Consider the following 17,090-nt stretch of genomic DNA (forward strand, 5'->3'; position numbering starts at 1 on the left):
TGAACTTAAGAGAACTACACACGAGGAAGCAAAAGGGGCTTGACCCGCAGCCTTTTCCAACACGGGACCCAACCCACCTTTAACTCAAACTTATGTTTGGGGACCTATACATTATATACATATTTTAAAAATGTGTGTGTATGGAGGTAGTGCTGAGACACACCTTAGATCAGGTTTTGACCAATGGGCTAGATCAGGAGTAGCCAATGTAGTGCCCAGCAAGGTGTTGCTGGAGTCTGACTCCCATCAGTCGCACTCAGCATGGCCAATGGCCAGGGGTGCTGGGAATTGTAGTCTAAAGCATCTGGAGGGCATCATGGCAGCTATTTAAGCCAATGGTTATTAAGAAACCTTAATACGTTAACAGGGACCCAGGTGGCGCTGTGGGTTAAACCACAGAGCCTAGGGCTTACCGATCAGAAGGTCGGCGGTTCGAATCCCCGCGACGGGGTGAGCTCCCGTTGCTCAGTCCCTGCTCCTGCCCACCTAGCAGTTCGAAAGCACGTCAAAGTGCAAGTAGATAAATAGGGACCGCTCCGGCGGGAAGGTAAACGGCGTTTCCGTGTGCTGCTCTGGTTTCGCCAGAAGCGGCTTTGTCATGCTGGCCACATGACCCGGAAGATGTCTGCGGACAAACGCCGCAACCCCAGAGTCGGACACGACTGGACCTAATGGTCAGGGGCCCCTTTACCTTTAATATGTTAACATGCCCCTCCCCCAAAGTAACAGAGGTTTGTCAAAAAGCCAGACTGAATACCATGGGCCAAAAGTCCCCACTTCAATGTCTAACATGAATTTGATCGTGGAGAAGCCAGCAGGAGGCAGGAGCATCCAGCAGAGAGGCAGCTGCTGCTACAAGATCTGCCAGATATCACCCCAGATGAGGTTTAGCACCAATACATGGAGATGAATTTGAAGCCCAAATTCCAGGAAAGGCCCAACCGGGGGCTCCAGAAGAACCTGAAGAAGTGAATTACGAGTACATCTCAGGAGTATAAAAAAAGAGTAGTGTAAAAAAAAAACGGTAGTGTCAACCCAACGGTAGACTCATAGCTTTCGTAGCCCAAGCCTGGGCTGGTCTATGAAAAATGAGTCCAGAGTCATTGGCACATCCAATGTGATTGGCATGTGAGGCCAAGAAACCCAAGGGCAACTGAAGTCTAGCACGGTTGGTTCTTCTTTTCCGCAACCTGGTTCCGCAAGCAATCATTCCGCAAGGAGAGCCAGCACACCGAGTTCCTCCAGTTTCGCTCGGATGATGGCATCCCAGCCCTTGTTGGCCTGGGGGTTGCGAGGCGACGGGTGCATCACCCCCTCGACTCGCACCGGGATCCCGGCGGCCGACAGGGCCTTGCGGGCGCGCTGCTCGGCAAAGCGGCCCACGCCGATCACCATGTTGACGCCCAAGAGCTTGACGGCTTCGCATAGAGCGTCGTCACAGACCTGCAGGAGCTGTTCACGCTTGGCGGCCGGCAGGTCGGCCGGAGTCAAGTTGCGCCCGCTGTGACTAAGAAAGAGAAGCGGGCAGTGGTTGTGAACGAAACAGCGGTGGAAGAACACCTCGGGCCTGGCGCACAAGGAGCGGAAGAAGCCCCAGAAGCGGGCCCCGCTCACCTCCGTCTGGGGGCATTCCAGGCCCCGGATAGGTCTCTTGGGGTGCTCCTTTGGTGGCTTGGACACCTGCCCGTGGACCTGGAGCCAGTCTCGGACCAGCTGCACCTCTCCAAAGGGCACCTGCAAGGGAGCAAGAACCATCACATGGGAACCAGGATCTGATGGGAAAGTGTCTGACTCCGTAAGATTTGACAGATCTGCATTTGCTTTGGGATTTCTGTGGGACTCCCAATTTGTCAGAAAAGGTGCCCCAAACCAATCTATTTCAGAGAGGAGGAAAGTAAACAAGTTAAAACACAAAGTCCTTAGCAAGCAGTCCCAAGACTAGGTTGATGTCAGGCTTCGGGAAATCGACTTCCTGCCCCTGTGGCAGTAGACAAAAAGATCAAAGAAATGCACGTCTTACCAATCAGAAACTTTAAAATCACAGCAAGAGAACAAAAAACACATCTCCTAGAAATGGCGGTGCTACCAATTAAGGATCACACTCCTTTCCGTCCCTATTAATCTACGTCACTCCAACATCTTGTAATCTGAGCTTGTACCCTCTGTGCTTTCTGTTCTGACACTTTCTGAGCTCTTCTTGACCTTGGGCTGAGAGGAGGAATGCTGTCCAGAGACCACGCATAGGCAAACTTGGCCCTCCAGATGTTTTGGGACTACAACTCCCATCATCCCTGAGAGCCAGTGTGGTGTAGTGGTTAAGAGCGGTAGACTCGTTATCTGGGGAACCGGGTTCGTGTCTCCACTCCTCCACATGCAGCTGCTGGGTGACCTTGGGCTAGTCACACTTCTCTGAAGTCTCTCAGCCCCACTCACCTCACAGAGTGTTTGTTGTGGGGGAGGAAGGGAAAGGAGAATGTTAGCCGCTTTGAGACTCCTTCGGGTAGTGAAAAGCGGGATATCAAATCCAAACTCTTCTTCTTCTCTTCTTCACTGGTCCTGTTAGCTAGGGATGATGGGAGCTGTAGCCCCAAAATATCTGGAGGGCCAAGTTTGCCTATGCGTGGTATAAATAATAATAATAATAATAATAATAATAATAATAATAATAATAATAAGTAGGAAAGTCAAGGGTAGATGAATAAAAATGGATGTCTCCTGAGACATGGGGTTTGGGGAATCATTATTCATCTAAGCAGTTTCCCCCAACTTTGGGTCTTCAGCTGTTTTTGGACTACAACTCCCATCATCCCTAGCTAGCAAGACCAGTGGTCAAGGATGATAGGAATTGTAGTCCAAAAACAGCTGGAGACCCAAAATTGGGAAAAAACTGATCTTATGCCATGGGTAGTATTCAACTCAATTTTGCTCAGAGCAGACACACTGAAATCAATGGACCTAACTTAGTCCTGTTCATTAGTTTCAACAAGACTACTCTGAGTGAAACTTAATTAACCCCATGAGTCTTACTTCTGTGTAGTATACATATATTGGATTGTGAGATGAGCTTACAGGGGACCTGGCTGTGCAGCGAAGTGTTTTGCTTCACAAGCCCTAATTGTGAACAACAGTTTTGTGGACAAGAGAGACAGGGGCTTTTTCTCTTTTAAATTGTTTTTATTAAAGTTTTTTCTTGGATGGGAGGCAGGAGCTTCCGGTGCAGGCCAGTCAAATACAGACCTCTCCTCCTCCTTTCCAGCTCAGCCCAGCTGCTGCTCTGAAAAGGATCTATCTTTTCTTTGGGGAGGGGAGGGGGATAAGCCTTCGTGATGAGAGGCTAATCCATCTATCGTTATCAGACGCTGATCTCCATAAAATTTAAATGCTCGCACAGGCCACAAAATGGATCGGGTTTTCAAAAGGGAGGCCAAAGGGAAATAAGAATGAAAGGGACCGTGTGTGCAGCACGGAATGGGGCTTCCAATGCCATGCATGGTCTCTCCACTGGAATGCTAAGACTTTGGGATTTAATTCAGTTTTTAAAGAGCATGCAGAATTTCCCAGCCTCTCCAGGTAGAACTAGGAAAAACTCCTCTCCAAACATCCTGGAGAGCCTCTGCCAGTCAGCGTAGATAATATGTAGCTAGATCAGTGCTTCCAAAGTGAGTGATATTGCCCCCTGGGGGGCGCTTGAATGATCCTCATGTTGCGTATGCTCCGTGTTGCGTACATTCGGGATACGCACTCCCGCCCCGGAAGTGTTTTCCGGAGCACGCAGGAGCGCGCACGACCGCCGGATACACAGAACGCTTCTGAGCACTTTGCACATGCACAGAAGCGCTCAAATCGCACGACTTCCTTTTGGGGTGTTTTTTTTTTACGTGCGTTCGAGTTTCGCATGCCCGCGTTATGCACGGCGACCCGGAACGGATCGTGTGCGTAACCCGGGGTTCCACTGTAGTAGCCTACAATTGGGAGGAGTTGATTAAAAATAACAGGGTGGTGGAAGCATAAAGAAAGAAGAAATAAAATGTTGAAAAACCATTTGTAAATAATAATAATAATAATAATAATAATAATAATAATAATAATAATAATACCCTGCCCATCTGGCTGGGTTTCCCCAGCCGCTCTGGGCTGCTCCCAACAGAATAAAAAATAATAAAATATCAAACATTAAAAACTTCCCTAAACAGGGCTGCCTTCAGATGTCTCCTAAAAGTCAGATAGTTGTTTATCTCCTTGACATCTGATGGGAGGGCGCCACCACCAAGAGGGCCCTCTGCCTGGTTCCCCGTAACCTCACTTCTCGCAGTGAGGGAACCGCCAGAAGGCCCTTGGCGCTGGACCTCAATGTCCAGGCTGAACGATGGAGCTGGAGACGCTCCTTCAGGTATGCTGGGCTGAGGCCGTTTAGGGCTTTAAAGGTCAGCACCAATACTTTGAATTTTGCTCGGAAACGTACTGGGAGCCAATGTAGGTCTTTCAGGACATGTTTCATCTGTTGTGCAATGCCAGGTCGAGCTGTTGCAGGACAGCAACAACACCTCTCCTGGATCCTGCATTCATGCTGCAGGCAAGGGTTTTTCCCAGGCCTGAGTGGACACTTTTCAGCTTCACCCAGGCCTGGGAAGTGGATCACAGCTTGCCTGCCTAGTTGGCCAATGACAGGCGGGGCATGCGGCACTGGCCCCACCCCTGCGGTGGATCGGACTGAGCCAGCAGGCTTCACTCTGGCCCGCCGATAGGTTTTCATAGAAATCATAGAATTGTAGAGTTGGAAGGGACCCTAAGGGCCATCTAGTCCAACCCCCTGCAAGGCAGGAATATGCAGCTCTTCCGTATGGGGATCGAACTTGCAACCTTGGCATTATCAGCACCACGCTGTTACCAACTGAGCTATAAATAATTTTATAATTTCAAGCTTCAAGGTGCCTTATTGACAAGAACATCTTCCTTTACTATGCTGTAGGATGTAGGTATGTTGAAATACAGATACATAAAAGAACGCAAATTTGTCACTGCATCTTTTTGTTTGTTCGCTTAAATAAGGTAGATTTCCAGGGGGGCACTGAGTAGGGGTTTCCCCCCCCCCTGAAAAGGTGGCGGTAGGCCAAATAAGTTTGGGAACTTCTGAGCGAGATGGAACAATGGTTTGACTTGACAGAAGGCAGCTTCCGTTATCTCAGGTCGCTGAAGATTTTGCTGGAGGGCCCCCCCCCCCCCAGTTATAATTCCTAGGATTCCTCAGAAGAAGGAGGAATGACTATTAAACCAGCCTGTCTGCAGCATGGGCAGACCACAGGAAACAGAAGCAGTTGTTTTACTGTGATCTCCAGACTAATTCCTGTGTTATCATAGCTTAAGTGAAAGAAAACTCTGAACAGCTTCCCCAGCCCCCCCCCCCCACAACCCGCTGCCCTTTAGCAGTGTCGTGTCTACATCATTGCTGTCAATTTTTCCCTTTTCTTGCGAGGAATCCTATTCAAAATAAGGGAATTTCCCTTAAAAAGGGGGAAAAGTTGACATCTATGGTCTATATCCACATTGTAGAGTTAACTGCTTCTAGCATTGTGCGGGGGTGGGGGGTGGGATCAGTCAGTTTACACCTACCCACCCATGCATGCTTAAGCTAGGTCTTCGCAATATCGCAGCAAGCACTTTGCCACCCTATCAATTTCCCTACTCCTCTCCTTTCCTGGCTCAGCATCAAAGCAGACCCAAAGCTATTTGTCTGGGTGTTGACTCAGCTACGATGGGACAAGTCAGGACACCCCAGTTCCACCCATGAGGCCCAAGCCATGTGCAGGAAACTAGAGAGATAACAAGGAAGAGTTCTTCAGCAGAGAGGTATCTCCGCTGAAATCGTGCAGTTCGTTTGCACACAAGAGCTAGCCAGGAAGGCTTGCTCTCACCTGGGGTCATTTTATTAACACCCACCACCATCTAGCTACCATTGAGTTCCTTTTCACAGACAGGAAACCTGATCAGCGCTGGAGGCCCCACCAAAGAAACAAGTTAGAGAGCCGCTGTGATTTTATGTTATACCTATAACTAGCTGCTGTGGTTTGCAACAGCAACACAGTGCTTAGACTGCCATTGCTGGACTCGAAGCCATACATTTCCCAAATCTGCAGCACGTAAAATGCACTGGGTTTCACTCCAACGCTAGTCCTACTCCGAGTAGACCCATTATAGTTAATGAACCTCAGTTAGTCATGTCTATTAATTTTAATGGGTCTGTTCTGAGCGGGACTAGCACAAGATGCAACCTGTTTGTTTTTGAAAATTTGTTCTTATTAAAGGATTTTCACAGATAGCAAGGGTATGTACGACATCTCTGTTTTCAATTCATAGAATCCTTTCTGCAGCTCAGTTACATTCTGCCATGTATTGAAGTTCTCACCCTAGGCCACTAAGGGTGTTGTGTATATATAGTTTCACTCTGCCCACCGTGACTGCAGTTCTCACTCAGGTCCACATGCAAATGAAGGATTGAGAGTGCCGTTCACGGATTGGGTAGCTAGAGAGTTACTGTTGCATGTTAGGTAAGGTAAAGGGACCCCTGACCATTAGGTCCCGTCGTGTCCGACTCTGGGGTTGCGGCGCTCATCTCGCATTACTGGAGCCGGCGTACAGCTTCTGGGTCATGTGGCCAGCCACTTCTGGTGAACCAGAGCAGCGCACGGAAATGCCGTTTACCTTCCCGCCGGAGCGGTCCCTATTTATCTACTTGCACTTTGACGTGCTTTCGAACTGCTAGGTTGGCAGGAGCAGGGACCGAGCAACGGGAGCTCACCCCATCGCGGGGATTCGAACCGCCGACCTTCTGATCAGCAAGCCCTAGGCTCTGTGGTTTAACCCACAGTTACTATATAAGCAGGCTGGCTCAGCCCTTCAGTTCAGATCTGTTCCAGCCTCAGAATAAAGAGAGCTGCTTGGAGAATCACTGTGTCGTCTGCTATGTCCACCCACTACTTAATACATTTGGTGTGGGACACTGCTGCCATATACATTAACCTGTTTTTTGTTAGTTAAAACTGAAGCCACATTTCATTCTTAAAAACACACACACACCCCTTTTAGAATGCTTACTTTATGGAGCTTCCACAGTGCTGTGATTTTGCCACTGGGCAGCTGCTCTAGGAAGGCACACCAGAAGCGGTAACTCATGTGAATCTGCAAGGGGTGATCTCCATTAGGGGCAGGTAACTCAATCTCTCCTGATTGGTTAGCAAAATCACCTGCTCTCAGAGAAAGCCAGTTGGGAGGGGGAATGGCTGGAAGTGGTTCATAGGAGAATTAAAGGCATTGACAGGAGTATTCGTAAGGAACACGAAGTAGAACTTTAGGAAGTCTTTTAATTTATACCTTTAACTTTTATCTTTAATCTACCTATTATTATTTGTAACTCCTTTTCCTTTTTGTAATTGGATGTGAGTTGTGTGTGTAACTTACCTTTTCCTTTTGCTTTGTTTTTTGTTTTGTTTTTGTAACTTTTTAAATTCAATGTAATACTGTATGAGTTGTGTGGGTAACTTATCTCTCTTTTTTTTACTCTTTGTTTTGTTTGTAGCTTTTTGAGTTTGATTGTAATACTGTATGAATATTGGATTTTATTTTAAGGATATTTCAATAAAATTGTTTTTAAAACTTAAAAAAGAGGAGTTTTTTGGGTATTTTTAATTCCATTACCTTCCTCCTCCTGGCACACTAGCAGGTCTTGCAAGCCACACCAGCAGATCCCTGCCATACCGTTTTGAAATGGCTGGCATCTTTAAAAATGTGCTTATTCTGAAAGAGTTGCCCAGAAACATGGTGAATGGATCGTTTTGCTTATGGATATGAGCAGTCCCAACCCGTTCTGCAAATGGGGCAGCAACGAAAGTAGCCGACTGCTACAAAATGGTTTGTCCTGCCTTCATTATCGACCACACTGCAAGGGTGTCTGGGATCGCTGATATGGGGTACATTGACAGAGACAGTGTATAAGGCTCCAATTTCATACACTCTTACCTGAGACTCCTCTGAACTCAATGGGGCTTACTTCTCGGTTAGATCTGCAGCTCAGCCCCAAGCCAGCTGCAGAAAAACCTTGATATGACTGTCAGGGGAGGCAGTTGTGCCATTTGTAATATGTATGGGCCTTGCGTATATGACAGAGGACTCAGGGCCGGCCCTACCCTTGGGCAAAGTTAGGCGTTCACTACAGGCAACACATTTTGGGGTCCATGCAAGTTGTAAGTTATTATCACTGTACTTTCAGTGCCAGGGAGGGCAAAATGGGGATTTTCTGCCTCAGATAACTCGGCTAGTCTCTTGACTTGATGGGGAGCAAGAGATGCAGACCTGAGTTCTTTTTTTAAAGTTGATCCACATACTAGGCCTTGAAGTCTTACCCGAAAATCCTTCCCACTAATCCCTGATGCCTGGAGTCTTGCTGCAACTGCTCCAAGTAATGAAAACAGCACTCTGAACATGTTCAAAGGCCCTCACTTCCCTATTATTACTAGAAGTCCCCAGGGCTGAGCCTCGCAGCCTTAAATAAGAGCTTACGGGGTGAAGCCCTGATACAGATTAAGTTCCTTTTTTATTATTAAAAATTTATAAAAAATTTACTATTTAAAGCACAAAACATTACATGGTTAAAAAATTTTCATACTCCCCCCTCTCCCACCAAGGGGAGCAAATATCCAAGCCCCCCTCTCACAGGAGCACATGCAATACCATTTCAAATTTAACCAATTAACTTGTATAAATTATTGCTTTTCCTGGGCCAGCCATTCTTCCTCTTCTTAATTTCATCATTGATTGACTTCCTCTGACTCCCCCCCTGTTGAATTCAAAGTCACACCTAATTCCCAGTTTTCCAATCATCATCTATTCTATTTTTACCCACAATAACTTCCCTCCTTATCACTTTTAAACATATTTAGATGCAGATTAAGTTCCAATCCTGTCAAGCTCAACTTACTCTCCCCCACCTCGGCTTGCCTTCTTACCCCAGTCTGGGCCATTCCAAAAGGCCCTGGGTTCATACCAAGAAACAGCACCTCCTTGCGGAACCGACAGTATCGACGCACATAGTCTTCATGGGGCTCCCAGGCGTATTCCAAGGGATTGTAAACATACTCGACGGGCTCGAGGAAGCTGAGCTCCTTCAGGCGGAGGGCCTGCTCTCGCTCTATGCGGAGAAACTGCTCGGCCAAGCCGTCGCCCTCCAAAAAGCTCACAGGAGCCTCTGAGGAGTTCATCGGAGCTTCTGCCTGGAAAATGAGAAAAGCAGAGGTTGGAAGGCCATGGATGCTTTCGTTGAGATTCCTTCATTGCAGGGGGGCTTGGACTAGATGACCCTCAGGGTTTCTTTCAACTCTACAGTTCTATGATTCCTGGGCCAGAGAATGGATGGCTGAGTCACGGGATATGGGCTATACAGCTATGATACAGATAACCCACATTAGGTTCCAGATTCTGCTGGTGGGGATGTGTGTTCTTTGGAGGCAGATCAAGCTAGCCTACTTTCTCACTGGATCACAAGCACATCAGCAGAAAGGTCTTCATAAAGACCTTGGCGGCTTTGACAAGTGAAATGGCAGGCTGTACCCTCAGTGGTACCTTAACAACTCATGCCTGTGCGTGTTTCGCTATGGGCACTAGCCAGTAGAGATGCATTCATTCCATTGCCCACTCACATGTGAAACTTCTAGAGACCCTGGATAAGAGGGCAGGAGTCTGTACACTGAAGAACGACAACACTAGTAACTATAAATTAACAGGGCATTCCTGCACAAGAAAACAAAGCAAGTCTGGGTAGCAGTTGTTGTTGTTGTTGTTACCTTATTTTTCGCTCCATAAGACGCACTTTTTTCCTCCTAAAAATTAAGGGGAAATATCTGTGCATCTTATGGAGCGAATGGTGGTCCCTGGAGCCGAATTGCCCGGGGGCCAAAAGCAGATAGTGCTTTTTATTTTACAAAGAGAAAAAGGGGGTGTTGAAAGGACCCCACTCAGCAGCTGAGCAGCAAGAGATCGGGAGAGAGATAAGAGTCCCGGCTCCCTTTCAGCCCCGCCCTCCATTGTTGAATGTGCTGCAGAGGGAGGTTGTTTGTTTCCCCAGTGACATGTGACTGGCTGATTAGATTATCTGTCTGGAAACTGTAGAAATGGCTCCCTTTCCTTCAGAAGCTGCAGAAATGTGAGCTGAACCCCATTAAAAATGGGGCTTTTCCTCTTTGCTTTTCCCCCTTTGCAAAAGGAGCTTTGCTTTTCTCCCTTTGCAAAAAAGCTGCAAAACTTTTAGCTGATCCTAAAAAAAACAGGGCTTTTAGAGGAAGAAAACCAGGAAAATGTTTTTTTTTTCCTTGTTTCCTCCTCTAAACACGAGGTGTGCCCTATGGTCCGGTGCGCCCTATGGAGTGAAAAATACGGTATTTATGCCCTGCCCATTTGGCTGGGTTTCCCCAGCCACTCTGGGCAGCTCCCAACAGAATATTAAAAACACAATAAAAATCAAACGCTAAAAACCTCCCCTAAACAGGTCTGCCTTCAAATATCTTCTAAAATTCAGATGCTTGCTTATTTCCTTGACATCTGACGGGAGGGCGTTCCACAGGGAGGGTGCCACTACTGAGAAGGCCCTCTGCCTGGTTCCCTGGAACATGCAAGAGACCATAGTTCAGGAAAAGAAGAGACCATAGTTCAGAGGAAGAGTGTACTTGCTTCGTAGGCAAAGCTTCCCATGTTCAATGCTGGGCATCTCCGTTTTTAAAAAGGCTCTCGGGTACCACACTGTGCGAAAAACTCTCTGCCTAGGAACTATTGCTAGAGCCAGAGTATAATAAAATAACGGGCAAATAGTCTGACCTTGTATAAGGCAGCTTTCTATGTTCCTGACAGGTATTACATTCATCCAGTGCTTTACCAGCTGCACTGGCTCCCGGTGGAGTACAGGGTCAGGTTTAAGGTGCTGGTTTTGACCTTTAAAGCCCTATGCGGCTTAGGACCCTCATACCTAAGGGACCGCCTCTCCTGGTATGTCCCAGGTAGGACCTTAAGGTCCTCAAATAATAATTTGTTGGAGGTCCCGAGCCACAAGGATGCTAGGTTGGCTTCAACTAGGGCCAGGGCCTTCTCAGTACTGGCCCCGACTTGGTGGAACAGTCTGGCACAAGAGACCAGGGCCCTGCGGGATTTGGCATCTTTCCACAGGGCCTGCAAGACGGAGCTGTTCCACCTAGCCTTTCGGTTGGTTTCAGTTTAACCCTGATGTTTCGTTCTTTTGGGGTGATTGGTGGGCTACTTAAAAATGAGGCTGAAGTTTAGATTTAGTTTTAAATTGTATTTTAATCTGTATTTTAATGAACTGTTTTATGTTTTTGTTGTGATTTTATTGGTGTTAGCCGCCCTGAGCCCGGTTTGGCGGGGAAGGGCGGGGTATAAATAAATTATTATTATTATTATTATTATTATTATTATTATTATTATTATTATGCAGGGAGTATCCAGGTAAATAGGGATGGCTGCAGCATTTGCACACATGTGTAATAAAGTAAATTCTGTTCTTGCTCCACTTACCTGGCTGAGTCTTTTCTTGAGAAGCCAGGGGGCACCCCTAGAAGCACACTTGGCTTCAACAACGTGGCAGCATGTCATGAAACTGTTTCTTATTGCCCACTGCAGTGCTCTGTTGAAATCAACAGGGAAACATGATGGTTTGATTTTTCGAAAGCAATTTTGGCTCCAGCATTTTACTTTAATGGGAATTTTTTTACATTTATTTATTCAATTAGTGCTGGAGCTCTGGACTTTTAGTGGTGTTTTAAAACAACGCTTTGAAGGCTTTTCATGTTGCAAGGTGTTAAATTGTATTTTATTATGCCTGACCTGCGGCTTATAAACAAACCGCTTTGGGAAAACGTGCTTTTTTAAAAAATAAAAAAGCAGTATACAAGTTTACTAAATAAAACTATTTCCCAATGTGAAAACACAGGAAAAACTATTAAATATCTTCTTGCCTTGTAACAATGGCTGGTAGTTCTTTGTTTCACCTTAAGATAAATCATATCCTTTGTTTCAGAAATTTCATAGCAGCATCTTCACTGAGGTTTTGCTACGATGTGAATGAATTTCAGTTTGTTCATACAGCTGAAGCTGAGAAAGTCTGTCATTTAAACCAACTTAAGTAGGTAAAGTAGGGAAGAAATGGCGGCAGTGAGAGAAACTTAAGTAGGGAAGAAATGGAGGCAGTGAGAGATTTCACTTTCTTGGGTTCCATGATCACTGCAGATGGTGACAGTAGTCACGAAATTAGAAGACGCCTGCTTCTTGGGAGAAAAGCAATGACAAACCTAGACAGCATCTTAAAAAGCAAAGACATCACCTTGCCGACAAAGGTCCATATAGTTAAAGCTATGGTTTTCCCAGTAGTAATGTACGGAAGTGAGAGCTGGACCATCAAGAAGGCTGATCGCCGAAGAATTGATGCTTTTGAATTATGGCGCTGGAGGAGACTCTTGAGAGTCCCATGGACTGCAAGAAGATCAAACCTATCCATTCTCAAGGAAATCGGCCCTGAGTGCTCACTAGAAGGACAGATCCTGAAGTTGAGGCTCCAGTACTTTGGCCACCTCATGAGAAGAGAAGATTCCCTAGAAAAGACCCTGATGTTGGGAAAGATGGAGGGCACAAGGAGAAGGGGACGACAGAGGATGAGATGGTTGGACAGTGTTCTCGAAGCTACTAACATGAGTTTGGCCAAACTGCGAGAGGAAGTGAAGGATAGGTGTGCCTGGCGTGCTCTGGTCCATGGGGTCACGAAGAGTCGGACACAACTGAACGACTGAACAACAACAAACAACAAAGTAGGTAAAGGTTTGCTAACTTTTTCTGAAAGAATGGTTTAACATCTGCATACAACAAGGAGAAATGCAACAGATATCACTTTCCCCATTTGTTGCATCTCCATGGTAGGAAATATCTGCCCACCATACAGGTGCTTAAAGCACTTTGGGGGGGGGGTTGTGGAGTAGCAAGCTGAAATTGGTCGACAATCTTATCCAACTACCGGTACCCCTTGAAGCAGAACTCAGACCGAACTCCGCCTGCCTGCTTTCCCTTGCCTTCTCCAACCACCCAGTCTCTTATAAGTACCGGGGCCTGCCTCGTAAATGATAAAACTCGGTATGTCACACCTCGATCCATTGCAGCCTATTCCTTAACAGCCTTATTTCTTACCCCACCAAGTGGATGAGCGATTTCTATCATAGCTCTGCTTACAAGTGAACCAGGCGAGGCCTCCAAATATATTCCTCCATGGGGAATGTTCATTTTATTGCCTTTTTTATTACCATAATTAGTAAAGCATTCACTCAAGATACAAAACATTACTGTAAATAACCTATAAATGCTCTGTGCTGTGATTAAAGAAAGACAACCACCTCCACACGTGTGCTCACTTGCAATCTTGGAGAGAGAGAGAGAAAATAAAACTCAAGAGCCACAATTCAGCAGAGAGAAAATTAGCTCGCTGGCAGGTGAATGCTAGGAGCTTGAACATTGACTGGGCCATAAGCCAGGATCTTTGCTCCTCCTCTGTGTGCCCCTTTGCCTCCAAAATAATCCCACATTTGCATTCCCCCAAACTCAAAGGTATGTAAGGTAAATGTCATATAGAGGAGGGTGAAAGGTTGTTTTCTGCTGCTCCAGAGAAGCGGACACGGGGCAATGGATTCAAACTACAAGAAAGAAGATTCCACCTAAACATTAGGAAGAACTTCCTGACAGTGAGAGCTGTTCGGCAGTGGAATTTGCTACCAAGGAGTGTGGTGGAGTCTCCTCCTTTGGAGGTCTTTAAGCAGAGGCTTGACAGCCATCTGTCAGGAATGCTTTGATGGTGTTTCCTGCTTGGCAGGGGGTTGGACTGGATGGCCCTTGTGGTCTCTTCCAACTCTATGATTCTATGACACCAAGAGTTGACAGTTTTATTTACATAGTGCCGCACTCCACACCGAATCTAGGATCAGATTTGGAGCTTTTGCAGGATCTACAAGAGGGATGGAGCACCCATGACCCATCAGATGTTGCTGGACTACAATTCTCATCATCTCTGACCATTGGCCATGCTGGCTGGAGCTGACAGGAGCTGGAGTTCAACCACATCTGGTGACACACAGCTGCCCCGTTCCTGGTCTAGATTGTTTTTAGCAAGGAGTCACATGGCAGCGGTAGGGTAGCACTGACCAATCAAACAGTCCAAGCACTCGGTTGGGGCGGCACATATTTGGGGAAGTTTCTTTGTGAGGCGACAAAAGGAAATGATCTGAGAGACACTCTGGGGTGTACTATGTAGGGGCCTCTCTCTGCAATATTTGAACCTTCCTCCCCAAGTTTTTAGTTTCCCAATTAAAAGGAAACATTATCTAGCCTCTTTTCCAAAGCAACCATGAGGACAGGACGCTTGGTCTTTCAATAAACTGAACATTCAGGAGTCTCACAATGCTCTCCTAAAGAGTCCATGCTTCCCCCTTGATCACAAAATAGAAAATTCTTTCCAGTAGCACCTTAGAGACCAACTGAGTTTGTTCTTGGTATGAGCTTTCGTGTGCATGCACACTTCTTCAGTGTGGCAGTATGACAGACCAACACGGCTACCCACCTGACCCTTGATCACAGTCAGCTATGATTTGGGGTGGGCAGTGGGGGGAACGCAGGAAGTGGGAAAGGAGCAAATCCAAAAATTATCTGCTGAGAGAACTGGGAGGAAAGAGAGACCCACTTGCCCCACCCTTTCCTCGGAGGGGCAGTGTGTGAAAAATGGGGCCCTCCCTCTCCTTAGCCTTCTTTCAAATCCTCAGAAGGGACGTCATCTCATAAAAGCCATGGCTGCTGAGAGATTTAATTGCCTTGCCAACTGCACAGGGTGTAAATCTACGAAGCTCCGGATGTTAACAGCCTGAGAACTCCGTGCTCCCAGAGCACAAATTAACAGCCTCCCATTCGCAGGCAGTGGCGTCCCAGCATGCCTGAGCATTTAACAAGGGGCTTGGGAGAAGGGGGTGGGGAGCAGGAGGGCATTTCCCCTACAGAGGGTCATCCGAGGGGTTTCATTTCCTCAGCAGGTGAATAGGATTGTCCTGGTCTCAAGTTTCCACAGTAAAACTTCCCAGTGATCCTTCCGTACCCACCACAGGAGCACGTTCACATTCTCAGTGTTCCAGATGAGAAGGGAAAGGACGTACCTCTTAAAACCGGAGAAGTGGAGAGAAAGAACACTTTGGTCATCTTTTATGATGAGAGTTGAAGTCATCATCATCCACAACATACCGTATTTTTCGCCCCATAGGGCGCACCAGACCATAGGGCGCACCTCGTTTTTAGAGGAGGTAACATGAAAAAAAATATTTTTCTGGTTTTCCTCCTCTAAAAGCCCTGTTTTTTTTGAGGATCAGCTCAAATTTGTGCAGCTTTTTTTGCAAAGGGAAAAGCCCTTTTTTGTGGATCAGCTCAGATTTGTGCAGCTTTTTTGCAAAGGGGGAAAAGCAAAGCTACTTTTGCAAATGGGGAAAAGCAAAGAGGAAAAGCCCCATTCTTATGGGGTTCAACTCACATTTCTACAGCTTCTTAAGGAAAGGGAGCCGTTTCTACAGTTTCCAGACAGATAATCTAATCAGCCAGTCACATGTTGCTGGGGAAACAAACAACCTCCCTCTGCAGCACATTCAACAATGGAGGCCTGGGCAAGGGGGCAGGGCCAAAGGGAGCCAGGGACTCTTATATCTCTCCAGATCTCTTGCTGATCAGCTGCTGAGCAGGATCCTTTCAACATCCCCTTTTCTCTTTGTAGAATAATAAGCACAATCTGCTTTTGGCCCCTGGGCAATTCAGCTCCAGGGACCACCATTCGCTCCATAAAACGCACAGATATTTCCCCTTACTTTTTAGGAGGGAAAAAGTGTGTCCTATGGAGCGAAAAATACGGTACCCTCCAAGTGCTAATGGGTTTGTTTGTTTGTTCGTTCGTTCCATTTGTATCCCACCTTTCCTCACAACCACCCTGTGAGGTAGGTTCAGCTGACTGGCAGACGGGCACAAGGTTACCCTGTGAGTTTTACAGCTGAGCAGGGTTTTGAACCCTGGTCTCCCTGGCCGCTAACCCACAACAGGCATGGCAACTAACTTAGCATGGCACTGAATCTACAGTTGCCACTCTTTTTTATGGATAGAGGCAGGTGAAGCTTTACCTGTTGGATTTGTGCCAGCTGTGTTGCTCTTAAAGGCACGGGGCCTCTGTCCAATAAATAAATAAATAAAAGTGGCAGCTGTTTTGTACCTAGCACCAGAGTTGTATTTGTTCAATGTAACTGAAGGAACACCAAATCTGTACAGTACTTAAGGAGAAAGACCTCACAAGTGCACCAGCATCCACTGAGATTTCCCATTCCTTGGTTAAGTTTTTAAAACTGAAAAGGATAGCAGCAGGGACTTGATATTTGTATATTATAATAATAATAAAATGTATAGATTTGCGATATCCGTGACCAATTTCACACATGCCACAAAGCACAATCGACACTCCCAACCTGCTGGCTCTCTGTTGGAGTGTGTGTGTGTGTGTGTGTGTGTGTGTGCTTGTAATCAGATTTTTAAAACTGATTGATGGACATGAAGGAATGTGGATTTTAAATGGTATTTCAACTATCCAGTCCCCCAGTCTGGTCTCTGGTGAAACTGATAACTTTAGGGAAAGTCTTTTGACAATTTCACTGGTGGGGTTCTTGTTTTCCCTGCCCCACCCCCACCCTTAAAACACACACACACACACACAGCCATCTCTGGTGCATAAGACACTATTTTAAGTTTTTAAAAGACAGGGCATCACCAATGGCATTTATAAGTCACTAACTTCCAAGCTGCAGTTCTGGCAGAAGTAAGGAAAAGGAAAGTTGAAAGAAATCAGCATTGGGTTAAAGTGACAAGCTTTCTCTAACCTTGTCTGTTTTCACCAGAGCGGGGTATACAGTATAGAGCAGGCATAGGCAACCTTCGGCTCTCCAGATGTTTTGGCCTACAACTCCCATGATCCCTAGCTAACAGGA

The 17,090-nt window shown here is 46.4% G+C and overlaps 1 protein-coding gene across 2 annotated transcripts; it reads right to left on the minus strand.

The window, feature by feature from the left end:
• Positions 1-1,173: 1,173 nt before the first annotated feature.
• On the minus strand, positions 1,174-9,259 carry SMUG1 (single-strand-selective monofunctional uracil-DNA glycosylase 1). Of its 2 annotated transcripts, none has more exons than XM_033138546.1 (2): positions 9,000-9,259; positions 1,174-1,734 (listed from the first exon to the last, which is right to left on the minus strand). In XM_033138546.1, exons 1-2 carry the CDS (start codon positions 9,249-9,251, stop codon positions 1,207-1,209), a joined length of 780 nt encoding a protein of 259 aa, XP_032994437.1. In that variant the 5' UTR covers positions 9,252-9,259; the 3' UTR covers positions 1,174-1,206. The 2 variants fall into 2 exon arrangements, with proteins under 2 accessions (XP_032994437.1, XP_032994438.1); XM_033138547.1 differs by having other exon boundaries at positions 9,038-9,113.
• Between the last annotated feature and the right edge of the window lie 7,831 nt (positions 9,260-17,090).

The sequence above is a fragment of the Lacerta agilis genome, chromosome 2 (genome assembly GCF_009819535.1).
Source record: "Lacerta agilis isolate rLacAgi1 chromosome 2, rLacAgi1.pri, whole genome shotgun sequence".
NCBI lineage: Eukaryota > Metazoa > Chordata > Lepidosauria > Squamata > Lacertidae > Lacerta > Lacerta agilis.